We start from the raw sequence: 22,189 nt of genomic DNA, 5'->3' as shown, positions 1-22,189 counted from the left end.
TTTGTTTGTTGCGTGCCTCATCTCTCCCTGGAAGGGGAGTGAGGCTTCTACGTCGGGCAGGAGCCTCTGCTGCCTTAGTTCCCAGCTTGAAGTCGGTGAGTGGTGGTGGCGCCGCGGACGCGGCCATGTTGGTGGCCGCACTCCCCATTGTTGGGAGGACAAGCCCGAAAGCCAGAGCAGGAACTCGGGGCGCGTCGCGGGGTCCGCGGGAGCAGGTTCTCGGATCAGGTTCCCAGCAAGATGGAACCGCCCCGAAGCCAAGCTACGCGCCGGAAAGGCCGAGGTTTCCGGGTTCGAGTTGTGAACAACCCAAGTCCGGGGAGCTCGGTTAACCCTGTCATTTATTTAGGATCATTGACATTTCTGGAACCCCTCTTAGCCTTTTGAAAGAAGGGGCGCGCTTCTTCGATTCCTTGGAATGTCATGAAATGCAACCACGGATGCGAAGTGGTCGCTACTTAGGGGGGCGCTGACCCAAGTTATGAGCTGTGGGGCGCCTTTAATGAGCGGGAGGAGTCGCGTGTAAGTTACACCAATTTTTGGCCAAGACTGTAAAAATGCTTTTGCAGTTTGGCACATTTTTGGTTAGTCTGTATGAGAATCGGAAAGGGGCAAAGGGTATCCAAACTTGGTGTGGGACTTGGGACCTCTTTTTCCGGGATTCCTCCCCGGGCCCAGTCATTGTTAAATTATGGCAGCTGTAAAGGCACCAGCCACCTTCGGAGAGTTTCTGCCTTTAGTTCTGAAACAGTCATTAGTAATAATGACTTCTTTCTGTATTTATCCTAGTCTATCGGTAAAACCACTTTTCCCAGTTTTGAATTGAAGCCATCTTTCTTAGCCAGGACTTCTCTCAAACTTGTGTGCTGAGGAGACTCAGATGTTGGCCTCAGCTCCCAGGCTGAACTCAGCAGATCGGCCCATGAAAACGTCTGTACTCAGGCAAAGGAAAGGATCCAGCAGAAAGCATCACCTATTATCCTGGGCTTGGCAACAAGGAAGAGGACAGGTAGTGGAAATCCTGCATTCAGAGAAGCAGACTGAAAGGTATAAATAAAAATCACATTTTAACAGGGAAGTTTAACTGGGTAAAACTGACTTCTCAACTCCTAAACCAGTTTTTGTTCTTCATTTTAAAATAAAGGATTGTTCAGATTGTTTGGAACGCTTAATTTTTTTTTGTAAGGTAGTATTAAAGTTGTGCATATAATGAAGTGAGAACGGCTTGCTTTATCGTTCTATAAAGCCACTGAATAGCCAGTATTTTTTTGGTTTCCCCTAAATGTCTGGAATTGCAATTGGGATTATAAAAGTTTTTTTAAGAAAGTATGAACTTTTTGCCCTTTCTGGACTTTTGACTAAATATTTTGTTTTCCACTTACTTCTAGGTGACAAAGAAGCTGAAGATGGGTGGTGGAGAGAGGTATAACATTCCAGTTCCCCAGTCTAGAAATGGTAGTAAGAACCAACAGCAGCTTAATAGACAAAAGACCAAGGATCAGAATTCCCAGATGAAGATTGTTCATAAAAAAAAAGAAAGAGGACATGCTTATAATTCAGCAACAGTTGCATGGCAGGCCATGCAAAATGGAGGGAAGAACAAAGTACATTTCCCGAATAATCAAAATTGGAACTCTGGTTTGTCAAGCCCCGGCTTGCTTTTTAAGACTCAAACAAATCAGAATTATGCTGGAGCCAAATTTAGTGAGCCCCCATCACCAAGTGTTCTTCCAAAACCACCAAGCCACTGGGTTCCTGTTTCCTTTAGGAATCCTTCTGATAAAGAAATAATGACATTTCAACTTAAAACCTTACTTAAAGTACAGGTATAAAATAAAGTATTACTGTTTAAATTTAAGTATCCTAAAGGAACAGTCAATGGGGTTTGAAACAAATTCACTAGGGAATTAATTTGTGTAAAAATGCTAATGTAGAAAATGTGATGAGACTTGTGTGCACTGTAATGAACATCAGTGTAACTTAAAATTACTATTTACTTGATATTGTGTTATTATTTGTTGGAAACTAGTGAATCAATTTAGCATCTAAAACACAAGGATTGAGAACTAGTCAAACATTTGGAAGTTTAATGTCATAGAAACACTTGACTAGTAATAGCCAACCTGATGTATTGCCCAGAAAAAAATGTGAATTTCTAATGAGATGTATTTTAATAGTTGTATAGTGAATATGGAAAAGGGCTTATTAAAATGAGGCACAGCACACTTCAACAGCCTTGTTTTTTACATGCAATGGATAGCTGTCTGCCAGCAAGTACATCATTTTTATACAGTATTGGGTGGCCACTGAATAGCTTTCAAAATACATTTTTGTGTTACAGCACTGCACAAGCTATTGACAGTGATCTAATCTAGCCTCAGATCATCCTTGCTTCAAGTGGTGGTGGGGATTTTTATAATGTGAAAGTTTTATGTATCTAGGAAAGAGCCATGTAAATATATATAATAAACTTGTAGCATATGTAAAGTTTTGTTGGTCTTTATCCTATAAAAATAGACTTATTTTAGTATGAATCTGATGAATGTTAAGACCACAGACTGTTTTTTAAATACTATAGACTAATTTTAAAGGTTCAAAATACTTGTTTTTAAAAGTTTGCCCTTGTGCTGAAGTGCCAGTGTATGTATAATTGATTTGGTTGTAAAATGTATTTCAAAAGTAAATTTTAGGGTAAGTTTTATATAATGGAAAGGTTAAAGCTGATAAAACACTATTTTTAGAAGAAATAAAATGCAGTACAGGACTATTTTTTTCATAATCCCAAAGAGTATAATTATAAAAAGTCCCTTCAAAACCTATAAGGTTCATTTTGTCACCTATGATACTAGTCAATTGTGAGATGCTCAGTGTATTTGTCATAAATAAATGTAAACCAGGGGGACCATTAATGCAAAATTTGTAATTTCTAACATTTTGGTAGATATGTTTTACCTAAACTTTAAAGGTAGCTAAATGGTAAATCAAAAAGTAAAAGTGGTGGTGTGAGGTTAATTAAAAAAATTGATTACAAAGGTCTCATTTTCTGGTTTGGCAGTTCTTTAGATGTTTATAAACAACATGACCAAATTGTATTTCTCCAAATTCAGAGGAAGTAACACTGTCCAAGTTTAATCTTGTCATCATCCTAAAGACAAATTTATATAAGTACTTAAAGTATGGATAAAAATTTGAAGCATGAAATTGAAAATAAAATTGTTTATCTCCCCAATGGCTTGTTTTTTATTTAAGAAATAAAAGTGTTAATGACTACCCTGTGTTTTGCTTTCAGGAAGCATATTAACATTGAAATGTTACAGGTATGTTAGTCTGAAAAGAGGCAATTAATTTGTTGATTATGCTGATGAATCTCCTTATTCCCCCATAAAAGGCCACAAAATACTTGGGAAACTGCACAACGCAGGCTAAACTATATAGTTGTCTTTCTACGTTCTAGGTTATAGAAAGCTTACCAAACACTTTCTCCTTATGAGGTTCCAAAGGAGAGTAGCTTGTAGTTTAAACAAGAGCAACATAATAGCCCAAGGTATTAGCCTATAAAAGTAATGGTGTCAGGAGTCTTGCAAATCAATATATTTGTGAAAACTAAAGTAGTATGGGGGAAAAAACCTCATCACACTTTGTGCTACACTTCAATTAAAGAGGGAGTCCTGGTGTAGTGCTGTGGGCTAATGTGCCAGACTGCAAAATCTTTTGAACAATACCACCACAATGTGATGGAATCTGGGTCTATAAATTTTTAACCTTTAAATCTCAGTAAGCCTCTCTTCCTAAATTAAGCATATGATGAAGGCGGGTAAAAGATTTTAGGTTAAGTTCTGCCATTATCCTAAAACATTATCAAAGGACAGAGTACAACTAAAATTTCTTAAATAAGGAATCCTGGTGTGGCATTGTAGTATAAAAGCCTTGGGCTGGTAACCACAAGGTGAGTGATTTAAATCCACCAGCCTTGAAAGCCTGATTATTCACTGTTAAGTGCCGTCGAGTCGGTTCCGACCCATAGCAATCCTGTACAGGGTTTTCCAAGGCTGTAAATCTTTACTGGGGCAGAAAGCCTCATCTTTCTCCCGTGGAACCGCTGGTAGTTTCAAACTGCTAACCTTAAGATTCTACAATTATTCACTGTAGCCATGAGTTAAAAAAACAGACTTAAGGAGCTCTGGTAGCACAGTGGTTACAAATCGGGCTGCAAACCGTAAGGTCAGCAGTTTGAAAATACCAGCTGTTCCGTGGGAGAAAGATGAGGCTTTCTGCTCCCGTGTAAAGATCTCAGCCTCGGAAACCCTGTATAGGGTTGCTATGACCACGGCACTTCACCACCACCACCTTAGAAGGCACTTGGTGAGTCCTGGTATGGTGCTATGGGCTAATGCACGAGACTGCAGTCATTGCACCGCAAGGTTGGTGGGTCACCAGTGGCTCCTTGGAAACCTACACAGCATTGCTATGGGTTGAAATAGACTCCACAGCCCTTTACATTACATCATGAGGGCACTTAATCCAGTCCAAAACTAAATCCAACTCATAGCAACCCTACTTCTTGTTACATGCTGTTGAGCTGGTTCTGACCCGTATCACAGTGACCCTGTATAGGGTTGCTGAGAAGTGGCTGGTGAGCTTGAACTACCAACCTTATGGTTCAAACTGATCTTGCAGTCCCCAGTGCATTAACCCACAACATGTTGTTGTTGTTAAGTGCCATCGAGTCGGGTCCGACCCATAGCGACCCTGTACAGGGTTTCCAAGGGTGTAAATCTTTACGGGAGTAGAAAGCCTCATCTTTCTCCCGCGGAGCGACTGGTAGTTTCGAACCGCTGACCTTAAAGTTCGCAGCCCGATTCGTAACCACTACACTACCACAACATACCATCTGAAAAAAACCTAGATTAGACACAAGGGCATTTTCTTTACAAACTACTGTCAACTCAAATGAAATTTACATGCCTCATTTTTATTTCACATAAAGCCCCCCAACCTTTTAATAACACGTGAAACAGTTGTTAGGAATACAAAAACAACTCTAAACAATCAACACTTGGAGGGATGAGGGGAACCCAGGAAAACACCCTAAAAAGAACCTTTTCCATAGGCAGAATTTGAATGGCAATAACTTAAGACAAATAGGTTAATGATGTCACATTGTTAATTAAGCTCTCATTATCGGAGACAAAAATTACCCCATTTCAAAATAAACCTCAGGAAAAAGATTGAAAATTTCAAAGTCAGGCTTGAAAGAGTTACACAATCACAACAGCCATGGGTCCTTGGATTACACTTAACCCCTGGTTTCTCTCTCTCATGTTATCTAGTAGGTTGCAGACTGAGACTATATAATGTTCTCATCTATAAAATGGGATATAGTATCCTCCCCTAGAAGTGCTTTTAGGAATTTTATATTTAACATGGCAGTGTAGTGGTTATGAGTCAGGCTGATAATCTCAAGGTCTGCAGTTCGAAACTACCAGTTGTTTGGTGGGGGAAGAGGCTTTCTGCTTCTGTAAAGATTTACAGCCCTAGAAGCCCTCAGCAAACCAACTCCAGAGCATATAACCATCACTAACATAAATGGAAACCACAGAAGATAAAGCAATCCATTCTAATTCAACAGCTTCCTAAACCTCATACATCTTTATATTTAAAACTTACAGAACTATCAAATATAATGTTAAACTTAGTATTTTCCAGCAAAAATAAAACCAGAAGGCTAGAAAAACCACTCAATAGGTATTTTTACCTTACCAGTATACTTAACAAAAAAACCCCCACCTTTTTTCTCCTTAAATTTTTAATCTCAATTCAAAAGGAAAGAGCAAAGCATCTTTGAAGAACGGACGTATTAAGTTTTAAAAAGTATACAGAACCACCGCTTACGAAACCACCACTTAATGCTGATGAAGTACTCTTAAACTAAATCTAGCCAATCCCTACATTCCATCATTTTTATTGTCTCCAAGAAAACAAAAAAGCTAAAAACAAAAACAAACCCATTTCATTAAAACAGTAACATGAACCAAATGGAAAAATAAAACAAAAATACTGACTAATTTAGAATTTGCCAATTTACTTGTTACATGACCTTGGGAAAGTTTATATGTATCCTGCTCTACTTTCAAAATCTTTTTTATAGTAAAGGGTTGAATTCCACTCCTGGCATTCTAGGGGAATAAACTTTTTATGAAGTTTTAATTACATGGCAAGAATATGATGAAAATCAAATGTTAATGAGCGATGGAATCAATGCATAAACAAAATTCATATCCTAAAATAAGTAACTAAGGAATCCAAAAACATTTTGTGATACTAAAAAAGTTATTTATTCACTATACACAGAACATGTCCCCTATAAAATGTACATGTAAATCACTACAAAGTAAATTTGGTGAACATTTTCTCAATTACAGAACATACTAAATCAGTTGGGATAACAGCTCTGTCTGCCTCAATCTAATTTTAGCACCCAGAGTCTCTCCCTTTATATATAATGCAAAGGTAAATACTTATTTTGGGGATTATTTACTAATATGTCTTTGAGGAGGCAGAGTTAACAATTTAATATAACTCTAGTATATCACAGCCACTGCACAATAAATCAGTTTATTACAATTTAAACAAATCAATTTTCTCATTATTTGTATTAGTGGGATGCAAACAGAAATACTGATAAATAAAATGGCAGATAACCACAAAATTACTTATCTTTGATAACATATTGGGGTTTACAATCACATTAGAATGAGTGGTGTAAACTATTATTATGAACACACCTCAAACAAAACAATGAGGCCATATTGTAATGATTCACTAGATTGTGCTCAGTAGACATTTGTTGAAAATAATCTACTTTTCTCCCAGGACAATATGTTGCCCAAAGTCAGGGCTCAACAAACATTTGCTAAGTATACTATGAAAGAGGCGAGAAGAGAGGACTCTTAACTGGCTGTCAAGTATTGTATTTGAAATTACCTGGGAAATAAGAGTTTAAGAAAGATGTAAACAGCATGTGGCGTACAAGTAAATAAATTCAAGATGCCAACAAAGCAAACAATTAAGCAAAACACTGGCACCAGAATAAACAATGACAAGGTTTGTCAATAGCACAAAAAAAAAAAAAAGGGGGGGGGGAGCTGACTTTTTTAAGAGACAACCAAGAAAATTTGTATTGGACCATTCCTTTTTCCACCCAATTCAGGTTGAGACAGACCAATAGAGGCACTGTAATAGACTATGGCTGTCTTCCTTAATATTCAGACATCCTAATTTTCAGTAATTTATTATGGACCTATTACTCATGAATCAATAGAAACCTATTCATATTTAGGGATTAGTTTCCACAAGTACAAAGTTGAATTTCCTTTTATTTGTCCTAAAATGCTTACTTTCAAACTTGAAGGGACTTCAATTATTCCATGTAGCTTTCGATAACATTCTTTTATCTTTTCAGACCAGAGTCAAAATATTCGTACAGTATTCATACTGCAGCACCTTCCACCCACCCTTTGGTCGCTTGAACTGCCCTTCTTTGGTTCTTTTTCCGCTTTCTCAGATCTTTCTTGAAGTGTAGTAAGCAGAACTGTACTGGGTATTCCAGCTGCAGTTTGGTCTTAAATAAAAGAAGGATGTTTGTCAGTTTGGTTTTCTTTATTCTTCTCTGTGGTTTACAGGATTTTTGTTAGTCGAACTGGATGTAGCAGCTTACTGGGCCAAATTTTCAAGAGAATAGTACAATAGCTCCCAGGTCTTTTCCCTGGGCTGTAACTTATCAGCTCATACTCTATGTAGTACCTTTCCTTTCTCACTGAAGCATTATCTGTCATTTTTCTTCTTGCTTACTTGGCTTCAAAAAAACAAAAACAAAAAAATGCAGAGATCTTAAGTAAAAAGAGAGGTGAACTATCAAACCTCACTCGAGTCTTGATATGATCTACTCTATCGAACAGTGTCAGACACACAGTAGATATTCAGTAATTCTGGAACTCAATTATGTAACCCAAAATTAACTGTGTATCAAGTAAAGTAAGATCCCAAATATCATGGGTTCAATCATAATATAGCCCTTTTGAAGCTAATTTGATATAGAAGGCTCTTAAGAAAACAGCCTGAGTTTAAGAATAAGGTAATGCATGTAAAAAGCAAAAAATATTTTTAAGTTCCATAGAGACAGAGATTTATTTAAATGGGCTATAGTTTTCTCCTGAATCTACTTTCAGGGCTAATGTGCTTATCACACTGCCTGATTAAGTTTCTCACTGAGACTCAGGGTCTGATAAATTATGAGAACGCTTGTTTTTTATCTATCAAATTATAGCCCATTAAAGAAAAATATCAGGCCTGGGCTTAAATAAATCCTGGCTCTGCCATTTATAACCCTGATGTCTACTGCATTATTTCTTCATGTGTGATATGGGGATTATAAAAGTATCTTTCTCAGTTTTGTGAAAAGTAAATGATTTAACATGAAAGGCCTTAGAACACTGTCTGGCACATTATAAATGCTCAATATACATATCAGCTATAATTACTGACATTATGAAGTAGCTAGAATTCAAACATAAAACACCTAAGTCACTTTCCCAAAGTGGTTATCACTTAACATTAACTACTCACCAACATTCAGTGCAAAAGTATTTTAAATCATGCCATAAATAATAAGGCCGAATCTTGTTTAGGAAAGGGGGAGAGCAAAAATATTGGTCCATCCAATAATGAAACTTATAGTTGCTGTCCCAAATTTCATTTTAACACATGAACTTATCACTATCAAACAACCTCTAAGTTATTTAACCCAAGAGGTTTAACGAGTAATCTTGAAACAACTTCATCATTGCATAATAATTTTTGAAGTATTATGTAAAAGATGTAGCTTTCTGACAGGTTCTGTCATTTCCAAAGTCAAAGTTAATTGTGCCCAGTGCAACATGGATTAAAAATATTCCTTAATCTACAAGGATTGTTTCCACTGTTATTTTAGAATCATATTCCAAACTATAATAATTCCAGTTAATCATTATTTCCTTCATTTTGTTTTTATTATAGCATGTTTGCTTAATTTACAGCAAGCAGAAAATAAGCTGGGTCTTGTTTTGATCCAAACATTGATGTTTTAAAGGTTGTACACAATATTTGTTAAAAAGAACATATAAAAATACCTTTTTAGAAGCTTCTATAAGAAAGAAAATACAAAGTTTAACCCCACAACTTTCCTCTTTGCTAGAACTGCAAACTACTGCTACAGTTTTAAATAATTTTGTTTAAACTATACATCCAGGAAAATCTAAAAAAATTAAAGAAACGTGCATATAAATGATTGCATAGCAGAACATGAACATTAACTGCAACAGTAAAGAAATGAAAGTTAGAAATACTATCAAATATACAAAGGCTTTAGAATCAATCCTTCAAAAACACATTCCACAGACAATATTTTAAAACCACCTTTTGTTCTTTACAGGCAGGCCTAGACAACTAAAACCAAAATTGAAAACAGCAATTCCCTAAAAGGAGTTGCTTTCCCACAATGATTCTTACTTTCATCTGTAAGCAAGCAATCTGGGATTTAAAGATGCTAGCTTTAATTCTGAAATGAAGTTAGATATGTCAAGTCACTTTTATTGTCCTCAAAATTATCTTTAAGAGAAATACCAGAAATTATAAATGGTTAAGGGCATCGTTTTTTCCTTTTCAGTCAAGTACTGCGCCAGGTCTACACTGGGAATAATAAACTCAAGATATGTCAATCTTGCTTAACATGGAATAATTCCTTTTCTGAAATGACTTTAAATTTCATGGCACCAGAGCTACCTAGCAATGGGAGTGTTGTTTTTCAACTTGCCTCACATTAAATAAACTTGAGGTGTAAAAAGCAAGTCTCTTTTATAAAGAGGTAAGCAGATTTTAATATAAATGCACACATCAGTTGAGTGCTATAAGTATCACAATTCAGTTCTTTCCCACTATTCACACATACAAAGGAAACCGACTTTGGAACAATTTACACGCTTCTAACAGCTGTAAGAAAACGAAGCAATATTATGGTTAACAACGCGGTCTTAAAATTTTGAGTACTACAAAAGAGCATTTTCCCCTCAAAATGATCTCTGCCAGAATTGATCTGCTCAAATTTGAGGTGTTTTTCCTGACATTTCTGTGTTTCAAATCTTCATAGAAACCAGAAAAAAGCAGCAAAGGCTCCATGTTTTAGTAAAAACTCAAATCTCCCTGGAAAAGGCTACTAAACCCAGTTGGCATCATTCCCCACGAAAGCAGGGCTAACAAAGACTTATACTACACTGCAGATTGAGATAAACTAGTAGCATGAGCCTAGATATCTAGTAAGTCCTAAAGGTCCACCCTGAACCTAAATGTGTTGTCTGAGCAGTCAGTGTTGTCCTGTGGCTACCACCTCACTTTTGTATCATTCTATTTTATTAACAAGCTACATTTCTAGGTTAACAGTTCTACCAAGTATGGATATGAAAGTTTATTTTTAATAAGACAATGTTGCAAATTATGGTCAACCAACATCTTTTCATCAATACTTCAAACATAAAAAATGAGAATCTTTACAAAAATATACAGAGACACCACAAATTGGTAGCTGCCCATAACATTAAACAAACTGGACTCTTAAGAGTGGCTTCTCAACAGCATATCATTTTAATTATAACCATTGCCTGGTACAGGGAAAACTAACAAGTGTTTTTTAAGCATCATTGCAACATTGTATTCCTGATAATTTAAGTAAACCAAACTATGAGTAAATGAATGATACATGCCTAAAAATATCATGGTTTATATACTATTAGTGGCCACTGGACTTGGGACTAGTCCATGACCTTGATCTAGACTTTGACCTAGACCTAGACTGTGATCTTGACTGAGATTTGGATCTAGGTGGTTCTTTTTTCCTTGATTCCTTTTCATATCTTGAGCCAGACTTATAATGTGTTTTGGAATCTGTTTTAGAGGTGCCTCTAGTTTTGGTGTGAGATGCAGACCTAGAACGTGATTTAGCCTTCATTTCTTTCTTGGGCTGGGACTTGGACCGTGATCTTGAATTGGATTTAGATCTTGAAAAAGATCGATTTCGGTGTTTGAATCTTTCAAAACAGAGGAGAGATACAATTAGAGTAAAAATTAGATTCTATATTAATCAAATTTGTTATTTTTAGAGCAAAAGTTCACTCTGAAATTGAAAAATGTATACAGGTCGTTTTCAAAGCAAATTTATTTACCTATCATTGTTGGAATGGCTTCTGCTACGCCGTGGTCTTCCAGTCGGTCTACTGCTAAAAAGTATACCAAAAAAAAAAAAAAAAAAAAAAGCAAACAGTGACAAATGTCTATAGATTCTTTTAAAGTTTCTAATAAAAAGTGAGCCACAAACATTTAAAAAAGCAACTATTTTTAGTCTCACTGAAACATTTAACACACAGCATATATATAATTAAAAGAATACAAAACAGGTTAAAAAAAAAATTTTTTTTTTAATGTGACAGCAAACAGAAATCGTTCCTAAGAGATCATTGTGCTATCTATCACACTTACTTTCTAGGACTATAAGATCTTCTATAGTTGTAATCAAAAGAGCGACTTCTTGATCTCCTTCTTTCATAACTTCGGCTTCTAGAACGTCTGTATCTGTCATAATCATCGTAGCGTGAAGAACTGTACACATTCCTTCCTTCCTTGGCTTTCATCTGATTTGGTGCTATGAAATATATAGAAAAGAAACAGAGTCAAGGTTAATAACGTAAATATTAGTCTCAGATAAGTATTTATTTTCTAGGAAATCTATCAGACAAAGCTTTTATATATGAAAAATTTTATGATAAAAAAATCCTAATTTTCCCAAAGTTGTTTTGCCACCTAGCTTTCTGTCCAAGATATGCCAACTACTTTGGTATTATGAAAATATAATATAAAAACATTATGGAAATACATGAATACATTCTGAACCATATATGGATCTGGAATGACCTCGCCATGATTTCCATTCATTGTTAAGTGCCATTTCCATCTGAGTCATTTCAAACTCACAGGGACCCTTTATAGGGTTTCCAAGGAGCAGCTGGTGAGTGTGAACCACCAATCTTGGAATTCAAACTGACCTTATGGTCCAGTTTGCCACACCAGTACTTATCCATGTTGCCACACCAGTACTCCTTTCATTTATTAGGAACACAATTAACAAAAATACTTACTGGTGGCCTACGAATAATGTGTAGTATCAAAATACAGGATATACAGTTGTATACAATTCTGACAGAAAAGTATGAGAACTACTAACACTTTTTAAAATTCTATGCTGCTGATACTTTTTTTGCACACACACACAACATAGTGAATATCCAAGAACTAGGGAATCGCCAATACTGTGTGTCCACTGAAGTGCCTGCCCTCTTTTTAGCAACTATTTTAACTCCTATCTTTTAGTATCTTGGCCAAAATAAAATAAAGGCTAAGTCAGAAGTCAAACCTAGGTCTATACAACTACAAAAGTTTATATAATACCCATACCCTGGCACATCAGAATCCTGGTGTTGCACAGTATGATAAGCAGTGGAGGGTCAGTGGTTTAAATTCAAAGCTGATTCACTGAAAGCCTATACAGTGTTACTAAGAGTAGGAATCAAGTTGAAGGTACCTAACACCACCCTGTCTCATCAGTCTGCAGCAAATATCTGCTTTATGCCTTCATAAAAAACACACACAAATGGAGTAGAAATGCTGAAAACATTTATAGTTTCAGAAATCCTGATACGCAGTTTCAGTAGCAGACTACAATCTTTCTCCCAAGGAACTGGAGGGTTCTAACCTGTCATCTTCTTTTGGTTATAGCCTAATGCTTAACCCATTTTGCTCTTTTATGCTTGCACATAACAAGGGGGCTGAAAGTTCATGGAAAAACAGAATCCAAAGACAATGGAACTTTTCTATGAACTTAAAATTCCCAAGTTTCACTCCTTTTAACTTTGCCCCTCATATATTAAACATGCCATGGTAGATTCCATACATGTTTTGACCTGTCTGATCTCTTTCGTACTCTGCCTATGTCTTCCCTGAAATTCTGTAATACAATGGAAAAACCAAGACACTCCACACTTTCTTTTTAGGTTCTGAACAGATAAACTATGTAGGTTTCCAAGAAGAAATCCCCAAAGCAAAATATTGTCTAAAAATGATACATTATATGTTAAGACATAAGGATACTTACTCTTCCGATCTCCTTGTGCAAATTGGATTTCAATTTGACGTCCACAAATCCATTTTCTGTCCAAATTATGTAAAGCATCTTCGGCATCACGAACATCCTCAAATGTGCTAAATGTTAAGGGGCTTGGGAAATTTTGCAAACTTTGACAATGAATTGACAGTTCACTTGGCAAAATCTGGAACAACTCACAATTTCCCAATATTGCCCTAGAAAAATCAACCAGACCCCACACTTACTAGCTGATTGACCCAGCTATACACACTTCACTTGTGATTTCCTAAAGCCTAAGCATTAAACAAAAAAAGGTGAATACAAATTGTATTAAAATAACTGAATCACCAAGTATGTAATCCTATAAAAAAATTTAACCGAGGTTTAAGAATTAGCTTCATAAAAGACCAAAATAACAACAAAAAAAAAACCCTCAGCAATACATTAGATGCTAAAATAAAGATTTATTAAAAAACTAAGATAGTTTTCATATGAAAAGAAAATGGTAATAGTTTTTGTTTCTTGAGTAAGCAAGCAGAATAATCTTGCAAGATGGAATATTAGCATTAGTTTTAGTTGTCTCAGATATATCTAATACTATTAGTTTATATATTTGTCTTCCTTGCATTATACATGGAAGGCTGGGATGCAGCCATTTGTGGGTATCAAGACAAAGTCATCAGACAATACAACCATTATATGGAAAGCAAACAAACCATGCAGAGTGTACAAGCATGCTGTCAAGAATTAACAGATGATTCTAAGGGATCTAAGACTGGACAGTCCTAACCAAGACACAGCCAAGAAGTAGGAATGGGAATGGATTCTAACTTGAGAATTTCAGAATAATTTAGATCAGCCTCAAGTAGGAACTGCGTGTACCTTTTTTTAGATCTAAGAGGCTTAGCTGTCTTGTACTCCCTTCTTTAACACCAGCAATTAACACCCAGTTCAAACCTAGTTCTTTTCCTAAAACCACCACTTGAACAGAAGCCAAGTACACATTCACGACACTTTGGGATAGGGAGATAGGTTATTTAGATGTGGATTTTCATACTATCTTAAGAATCATTTTAATTTTCATTTCTAGTTCTTAAACTTGAGAGAAAAGACAAAATACCCTAAAGAGTTGATCAAAAAATACTCTCAAAATTCACACATTTGATTTATTATATACTAAAGAGCTCTGGTAACATAGTAGTTACGAATCCGGCTGCTAACCTCAAGGCCGGCAGTTCAAAACTACCAGCTGTTCTACTGGAGAAGATGAGGTTTTCTGCTCTGGTAAAGATGTGCAGCCTTGGAAACTGTACAGGGTCGCTATGAGTTGGAACCGACTCCACGGTACTCAACAGCAGTGGCTCTAATTCCAGAAACCAATTGACCCGCCTCCCCAATTTCCCATTAGTTGCTATGAAAAGGAATTAAGGCCTGTAGTATCTTTTCAACTCTGTTCCAAAGTCTATTATGTGTAGGAGAAATGAAAAGAGGCTTTCCCAAGTCCTAAATTATTAGGCTTCCAATTTGAAAAGCAAGTAAGTTTAGAGCATTTAATACTTTAAAGTACAGTTGACTTTGTTTTTTTGTTACCCCAAGAGACAGAATATAACTATGTAACAAAAGATTTAGATCAAGGAAACTATAAAAGTTATTAATGAAGTTAATAAAAATCTCAGGTGCTACCTTCAAACAATAGAATCCTGAGCTGGATGAAACATGGCAAAGTTCTACTTTACCTGAAACCAGTCATGGCAAAATTTGTAATTCAGGGTCTTTCCAACAAAAGTGGTAAGTATTACTTCTTTTCATTTAACTATTTAAAAAGCCACAGAAAAAAATGACTCTGCACACACACAACAATTATCACTCTGCTTTACATTTCTTTTTTAACCAGGCCAGATACAGCTCTTCTGTAACAGAAGTTTGCAACCAGTTCCACAATGTCCTTGATCACTGGTCCTGCAGGAGTTTTTGGCCTTTCTCCATAAGATCAGTCTTACTAGGACTCAGCAAACTAAGTTTCAAAAAATAAAAACACCCATTGAATTAAATAATAAGTACTTTTCCCTAGATTGATGGCCACAGTCCAAATCTTTGTTGTTGCAAGATGATCTCACTGAAGGAACGAGAAACACTGTCACCTGAAACTCTAGGTCAAGCACCAATTTCCTACATTGATTAGGTATCTGCACTAGGGAGGGACCTTCTGGGACACATTCAGGGCCAACTGATCATATATGCTAAAGCACTGCAGGGCCAGCAGGCTTCACAGAGCAAAGCTTCAGAAGGGGATGTGCTTCTAATAAGCCACTTCAAAATCTATCTATAAACAGGTAGTGGATCTGAACTTTTAAGACCACCAGAGTGCGTGAACCTGTCTTCTCCCCTTTAAACAGTTCTGTGGAGTTGACCTGACCCCAAAACCTCATGCTACTCCAAAAAGCACTGTTTGCTACCCCGTGACATCTAACTACCCCATCCAAAATAGAGGTATGCCAAATTTAAGCTTAAAAATGTTATATTCTGCTGTATTTTTTAACTTGACCAGCTAAGAGAGTGTGCATTTATACAAGACCACAGTTATAACATCCAAGGCCCACACAAGTCAAGTTACAGGTTTTGTCACTAGACCAAACCAGAATAATTTTGAACGTTAACTGCTTACAAACCATTAAAAAAAAGAAAAAAGAAAAAGAAAAAGAAAAAAGGAAAATTGTTATTCTGTAGGATACATCAGGTATGACTCCTTTAATCTTGGCCATCATTCAACTTCATCTTGACCTTTAACTCTTTAAGTGCTTGTCAGAAGGACTTGTCATGAGATGCTTGGTCAAATATGACAGATGGCTTTATCTTTAACTTTGAAAAACAACCTTTTCCCCCTTTTGTAGATAAAGCGAGGCTTTGTCTCCCATTAGGCTTGTCCTTCTTCCAGCTTTTCTTTATTTTTTCTTTTCCCAAACTCTCCCTTCTCTTCAAGCCTGATCCTTAAGAGGTCTTTGGCTTGTCTACTTGCCTTAAGTGTTGAACTCTACTCTAAAGGTTCTTTCATGCTTTCTCTTTGGGGTCGCCATAACTGTACAGCTTTACATTCTCTGAGGTAACAACAGAGGACAGCAAATTAGGGGACAATATTAAAGAAGTTTACCTCATTTTTATACAATTTGTTTCTGATCAAGTGATTCAAATTAACAAATAAGAATACTAAACTGTATATTGCTAAGCACAAAACACATTAACTTTTAATTTAATTAAAGGCGGTAGCAACCAGGGTGTTTCTAAATTCAAATCACATATCATAATCATTGATTTGAGTTTCAGCAGCATGAATGGGAATTTAAATACTTTTACTACTATTGAATTAACTTAAATAATTAAGAGCAATGTGTGAGTCAGAATTAATTTTCAAAAAAATCTGAAGACACAAGACATTAGAGGACAAAACAAACTACTTTTTAGATGTTACCTCTTACATAAACTTGAATTTCAAACTTCAACACCCCTCACTAATCAGCCATCTGAAGAAAGGATATTGAACATAAGCAAATCCTCTTGGACGACGAGTGTAGAAATCAAGTGGAACATACACATCAACTATAGGACCATAGCGACCAAATTCTCGACGTAAATCTTCAGACCTAAAACATCATAAAAAAGATTTCAATTTTTTTTATGATCATACCCTTCAGAGTTTCTTTGTAGGAAAATAGCCTCTTTCTAGAATGTCTCAATCAATGCAAGGGACTGTGGTTAAATACATGGAAATGTGTGACCATATGTTCCTGTACTGGAAACAGACAAGCTTTCTAAAACTCAATGCAACTGAGTTGATCTGACTCATAACCACCCTACAAGACAGAGGATCTCCAAAGTGGTAAATCTTTACCGGAGACTACCAGGTGGCGCTGTGGGTTAATGCGCCAGACTGTAAAGCTGTGTGAACTGCAAGGTCGGTGGTTCAAGCTCACCAGCTGCTCCTCGGAAACCCTATACAGGGTCGCTGTGGGTTGGAATTGACTCGACGGCACTTAACAACAATCACTTTCTCCCAAGGAGCTATGGTAGAGTAGTGGTTACGAATTGGGCTGCTAATCTCACATGGAAACTACCAGCTGATCGGGAGAAAAATGAGGCTTTCTGCTTCTGTAAAGATTTACAGCCTCAGAAACCCTGTAGGGGTCGCTATGATGAGCTGGAATCTACTCCACAGCACAATACAACAACAACTTCCTCCTAGAGTGGTTGGTGGCTTCCAACGTTTTGGCTGGCAGCTGAGTGCTTTAATCATGGTGTCACCAAGACTCCTTAGGAAAAGCTATGTTGTTGCTAAGTGATCTCATACAGATCCTATACAGGGTTTCCAAGGTGTGGCTGGTGGATTTAAACTGTCAACCTTGTGGTTAGCAGTTCAGTACTTATTTATCCTGCAGTGTCACACAGGACCCAAGAATTTGGATTGACAAAATGCTGAATATAATCCAATCACTGTCTTACATTAGTAGCATGTCCAGGAGTCAGGAAAACCACAGGTTTACAAAAACTTGACCACAATTAATTTTCATTTGGCACTGCTATTTTATTTTTTGAAAAATCATGTTGTAAGTCAGTCTCTATTGCTTATGTCCCCCTCCCTCCCACCCTCGAATCAAACCAACTCTAACCACAAAAAACAGTATACACTTCCTTTGTTGCCCCAATTTTAGCCACCAAGTGAGACGATAGGTGCGTATGACTTGAAATGTCACAAATGACAAAACAACAAATTTTACAGATAAAAAAATAAATATTATCGTTTTCTTTTCCTCTTAAAAATTAGGACAGAAACCTGCGTAAATCACACACGGCTACAGCAAACCATCGAAGGTTGATGTTTTGTGAAATATTAAGTCTTTGTGGTATGTTCCAAGATGTTGTGAAAGCAATTCGAAGCAATTAGGGGAATTGTGGGAACAAAGCCTACTTAAGGTACAGGCTAGATTAATCTAATTTAGATTTCAGCGTTTTAACGGTTACTATTGTTAAGTGCCGTTGAGTCAAAAGACCAGAATTATCAAGGCAACGGGAGGGACTAATTCACACGATTAAAATGGTAACAAAAATATCCTCCAAATTCTCAATGTTCTTTTCTCCAAACACCCCTAACACGTTAAGATTTAAAAGCCACAACGATATTTAAAAATTGCCGAATGCTCCGCAACAATCCCCTTCCTCGATCCCGTTATTCTAGCACAAAGCGATCTTTTTGTTCTAGTTGTAGGAAAAAATAAAACAAAAAAACGCACCCCAAAACTCTGAGCCGAGGGGGCGTGCACCCCAAAAAACGTGAGTTTCGAATCAATGGGGAGTGGAGCTGGGCCGCGGTGGGGACTGCACGCGCCTCCCCGCCGAAAGGAAGCGGGGAAAAAAAGCCCCCTCAGTCCGAACTGTGGAGGGGGAGGGGAAATCGGAAACGCCGCCACGCGGCCAGCGCTTTTTGCCACGGCCCGGGCCAGGGGCGCCTTGCTGGCACCCACGCGGCGGTTGAGACTGGCGGCGCGGCCTAGTTCGAGCGCCAAAGACGGCGCGGGACCCGCCATCTTCATCCCGTCCCCTCCCCCGGCCTAACGCCGCCGCTCCGGTCCTCTCCATGCTCCTGCGGCCTCCAGCGTATACCCAACGTACCTCCTCTGGACATACCTGGTATCATCAGCCACGTTCCTCACGAACAGAGACGTGTTGGGGGGACGCAGGTAGCGGGACATGTCGGCAGCGTGGGTATCAGCCAGGTGCACTAACGGGCTCCACAAAGCGTCCGCACGTCCTCCGGCGGATCCTCAGACACGCACAGCCAGAGGGCTCCGCTACGGCAACCGCCTCTTCTCGCGAGACTTCACTCCCGCCTCCACCCCGCCCTAACTCCGCGCAATGCCGGCACAGGCAACGGTTTTTTCCCGCGAGATCACGAGGCGTGCGCCTGCGCATCCAGAAGGCTGGGGGGTGCGCGCCGCGGCGTCGGTTTCATTCATTGGTTTGTCGCGTAGCCTCTACTTTTTAACGTAAGCCCGCTCTTTCTTTCTTTAGTACTTTATTTTCCCGCCCTTTTCTGCCTTGTCCAAGGCCCAAGACTGAAAGCAGATGTTTTAACTCTTACGCCAAACTTTACAGTTATTACTAGCTCAGTAAGTTAAAAAAAAAAAAAAAAAAATTAGGGGACACCGCCATAAAATTTCCTGTACTATCAAAGTTAAGTTCTTAAAAAAAAAAATTTTTTTTTAATTCGATTCCTGACCAGCATGGACAGGATTTACAGCCTCTTGTATTGAAAGGAAAATCTAAAAGTGAGCTGTTGGAATCCACCATGTGGCAGTCGGCTTCCGTTAGTGATTAGAAAAACGAAAGCGAAACCCATTGTTGGCTCGTGGACGCGATTTCATAAGAGATAGTAGAACTGCCCCAGATCATTTACAAGCCACTGTAAAGAATAAAGATGAGGCTGTCTGTTTGTGTAGAGATTTACAGTCTTGGAAATCCTAAGGAGTAGTTCTCCATCCTGCAGGGTCACGGTGAGCTGGAATTGACTAAATGACTGTGGAAATATTTATAGAAGTGGATTGCTGCATCAGTTTCCTGCAGAGCAGGCTGATGGATTTGAACCACAGGCCTTCAGCAGCCAAGCACTTATCCAGTGCACCACCAGTGTTCTGTAGAGATCGTTAGTGTTAGGTGCTGTAGAGTCATCCTAACTCATTGTTAGTGGCATCGATTCGGTTCCGACTCATAGCGACCCTGTATCGTGTGGGTTAATGTGCCAGCCTGCAAAAAACCCTTTGTACTGCAATGTTGGCGGCTCAAGCTCACCAACTACTCCTTGGAAACCCTATAGAAGGTCACTGTGGGTCAGAAGTGAGTCCTGGTGTGGTGCTGTGAATTAATGCACCAGACTTCAAAGCCGTTTGAACTACTAGGTCGGCTGTTCAAGCTCACCAATCGCTCCTCGGAAACCCTGTACAGGGTCGCTATAGGTCGGGACCGACTTGACAGCACTTAACAACAACAACAATGGGTCAAGTGACTCGACGACACGTAACATGTTTCTGAGGCTGTAATTCTTTGCGAAAGCAATCTTTCTCCATGTAGAGATTATTGTTGTTCTTCAGTGCTGTTCAGTGGGTTCAAGTCATAGCGACCCTGTATAGGATTTCCAGGGAATGGCTGGTGAGTTTGAACTGCCAGCTTTGCAGTTAGCAGCCCAGTGCTGATCTTACAGCACCATGACAGAACTCCAGACTTGGAAACCATACAGGGGCATAGTAAGGTTACTATGAGTTGAAAGCAACTCCATAGCAAAGTTTTTTGATATTGGTGGAGTAGTGGTTATAAGTGGGGCTGCTAACCTCAAGGTCAGCAATTTGAAACTACCAGCTGTTCTGTGGGAGAAAGAACAGGCTTTCTGCTCCCATAAAGATTTACAGCCTCAGGAACCCTATACAGCGTCACTATGAGTTGGAACCAACTCCACGGCAAACCACCACCACCCAGGTGTGAAAAGGGATATGTGTCCTTGAGGGGGCCTGGTGTGGCACTGTACCATAATCACAACTGCTAGCCACAAGGCTGGGCCTTCAAACCCACCAGCTGTTCTTTGGAAACCTCATACAGGTTCGCTATGAGTTGGAACCGACGCTAGGGCACTAACAACAACAACAACATATGCCTTGCACTGAAATGGGCCTTTCTCCAGAACTTTAATCATGCACTGCACACTCCCTGAATGCTGTTGCCCAGGCTGCCACTTGCTTACACCCTTTTCAGCTTCGGGATGTCCTTGCTCCACCTGTCTCTGCTTGTTATTGTTAAGTGCTGTCAAGTCCATTCTGACTCATAGTGACTTCTATATAGGTTTTTTGAGGAGCAGCTGGTGGGTTTGCACCATTGACCTAGTGGTTCCCAGTCCAATGCTTAGTCTACAGTGCCACACCAGGAATCTATATTCCACTTCCTGGCAAAAGGTCGTTCCCAAACTTTTCACATTTTAGTCTCTGTCATCTACAGTATGCTTTCTGTATGTCTGTCCCAGTCTTAGAATCTCTCTACACTCTTACATTATGGAAGACCACAAAGAGCTTTGTTTATGTGGGTTACAGCTACTAATATTTATGAAACAAATATTCTTTATAACACAAGAACACCCAAGCACACATTCCACTGCCTTATATCACATCTTGTAGCCTCTGTGAACTCCATTGTACATTCCTGTGAAGATGAGCATGAAAAAGGCAAATCATGTTTTAGTATGGTTTTGATCTTGCATATGTCCATGAAAGGTTCTTTCAACTACTTTGAGAAACATCCCTGTTCTATTGGACTAAACTTCTGGAGATGAGGCATCTCCTGTTAAAATGCCTCTGGCATGTAACATTGCCAAACAGTAACAGAGACTCAAGTATTGAAGTAAATGAGCTTTTATTTTTATACAAGACCACATAAGTCGATCAGTTTTCCATTCATTAGTATCCAAAGCAATTAAGTGATACGACACAGATGGTGATAGTTTGCTATATTCCATAGCAGAGTTATTCTTTTTACATTTATATTTTCCAAGCTTTTTGAACATTTAATATTTAAAAACTTTTATTGATTACTTACGTTCAGACATTGCACTGGAAATTCAGTGGTGCAAAGCACCGACTTATTTTCTAGCAAAAGGGGGTGGGGTTTATAGAAAATAAGAAAGTAGACAATGAAGGTACTTACAGATTGTAGAGTGTGAAATGGAAATCAGTAATGTAACTTAAAAATTTTTTTAAAAACAGAGTTGTCTGGGAAAGCTTTGCTGTGCAAGTAAGTGTCTTTCCTCTTTCCCAAGTTAAGTCTTTTTTAGTGAAACCTTTAAGGAGCTCTGGTAGCGTAGTGGTTACGAATTGGGCTGCGAACCTTAAGGTCAGCGGTTCGAAACTACCAGCCGCTCCGCGGGAGAAAGATGAG

The 22,189-nt window shown here is 38.3% G+C and overlaps 2 protein-coding genes across 6 annotated transcripts; one reads left to right on the top strand and one right to left on the bottom strand.

Moving 5' to 3' along the window:
• Positions 1–1,406: 1,406 nt before the first annotated feature.
• PNRC2 (proline-rich nuclear receptor coactivator 2) lies at positions 1,407–1,832 on the top strand. The gene has a single exon (XM_006862301.1). The coding sequence runs from the start codon at positions 1,407–1,409 to the stop codon at positions 1,830–1,832; it is 426 nt and encodes a 141-aa protein (XP_006862363.1).
• A 5,553-nt stretch (positions 1,833–7,385) lies between these two features.
• SRSF10 (serine/arginine-rich splicing factor 10) lies at positions 7,386–19,067 on the bottom strand. 5 transcript variants are annotated; one of them, XM_006862298.1, is made up of 6 exons: positions 18,902–18,991; positions 16,759–16,863; positions 13,235–13,338; positions 11,566–11,728; positions 11,253–11,306; positions 7,386–7,621 (listed from the first exon to the last, which is right to left on the bottom strand). In XM_006862298.1, the coding sequence occupies exons 1-6, from the start codon at positions 18,964–18,966 to the stop codon at positions 7,561–7,563; spliced, it is 552 nt and encodes a 183-aa protein (XP_006862360.1). In that variant the 5' UTR covers positions 18,967–18,991; the 3' UTR covers positions 7,386–7,560. The 5 variants fall into 5 exon arrangements, with proteins under 5 accessions (XP_006862360.1, XP_006862361.1, XP_006862362.1 ...); XM_006862299.1 differs by having other exon boundaries at positions 7,561–7,621; positions 11,253–11,303; positions 18,902–18,966; XM_006862296.1 differs by lacking the exon at positions 7,386–7,621 and adding an exon at positions 10,335–11,117 and having other exon boundaries at positions 18,902–19,067.
• Between the last annotated feature and the right edge of the window lie 3,122 nt (positions 19,068–22,189).

Source organism: Chrysochloris asiatica, unplaced genomic scaffold (assembly GCF_000296735.1).
Source record: "Chrysochloris asiatica unplaced genomic scaffold, ChrAsi1.0 scaffold00047, whole genome shotgun sequence".
Taxonomy (NCBI): Eukaryota; Metazoa; Chordata; class Mammalia; order Afrosoricida; family Chrysochloridae; genus Chrysochloris; species Chrysochloris asiatica.
Note: the sequence above shows the minus strand (reverse complement) of the source record. Positions and strands in the feature narration are given on the sequence as shown.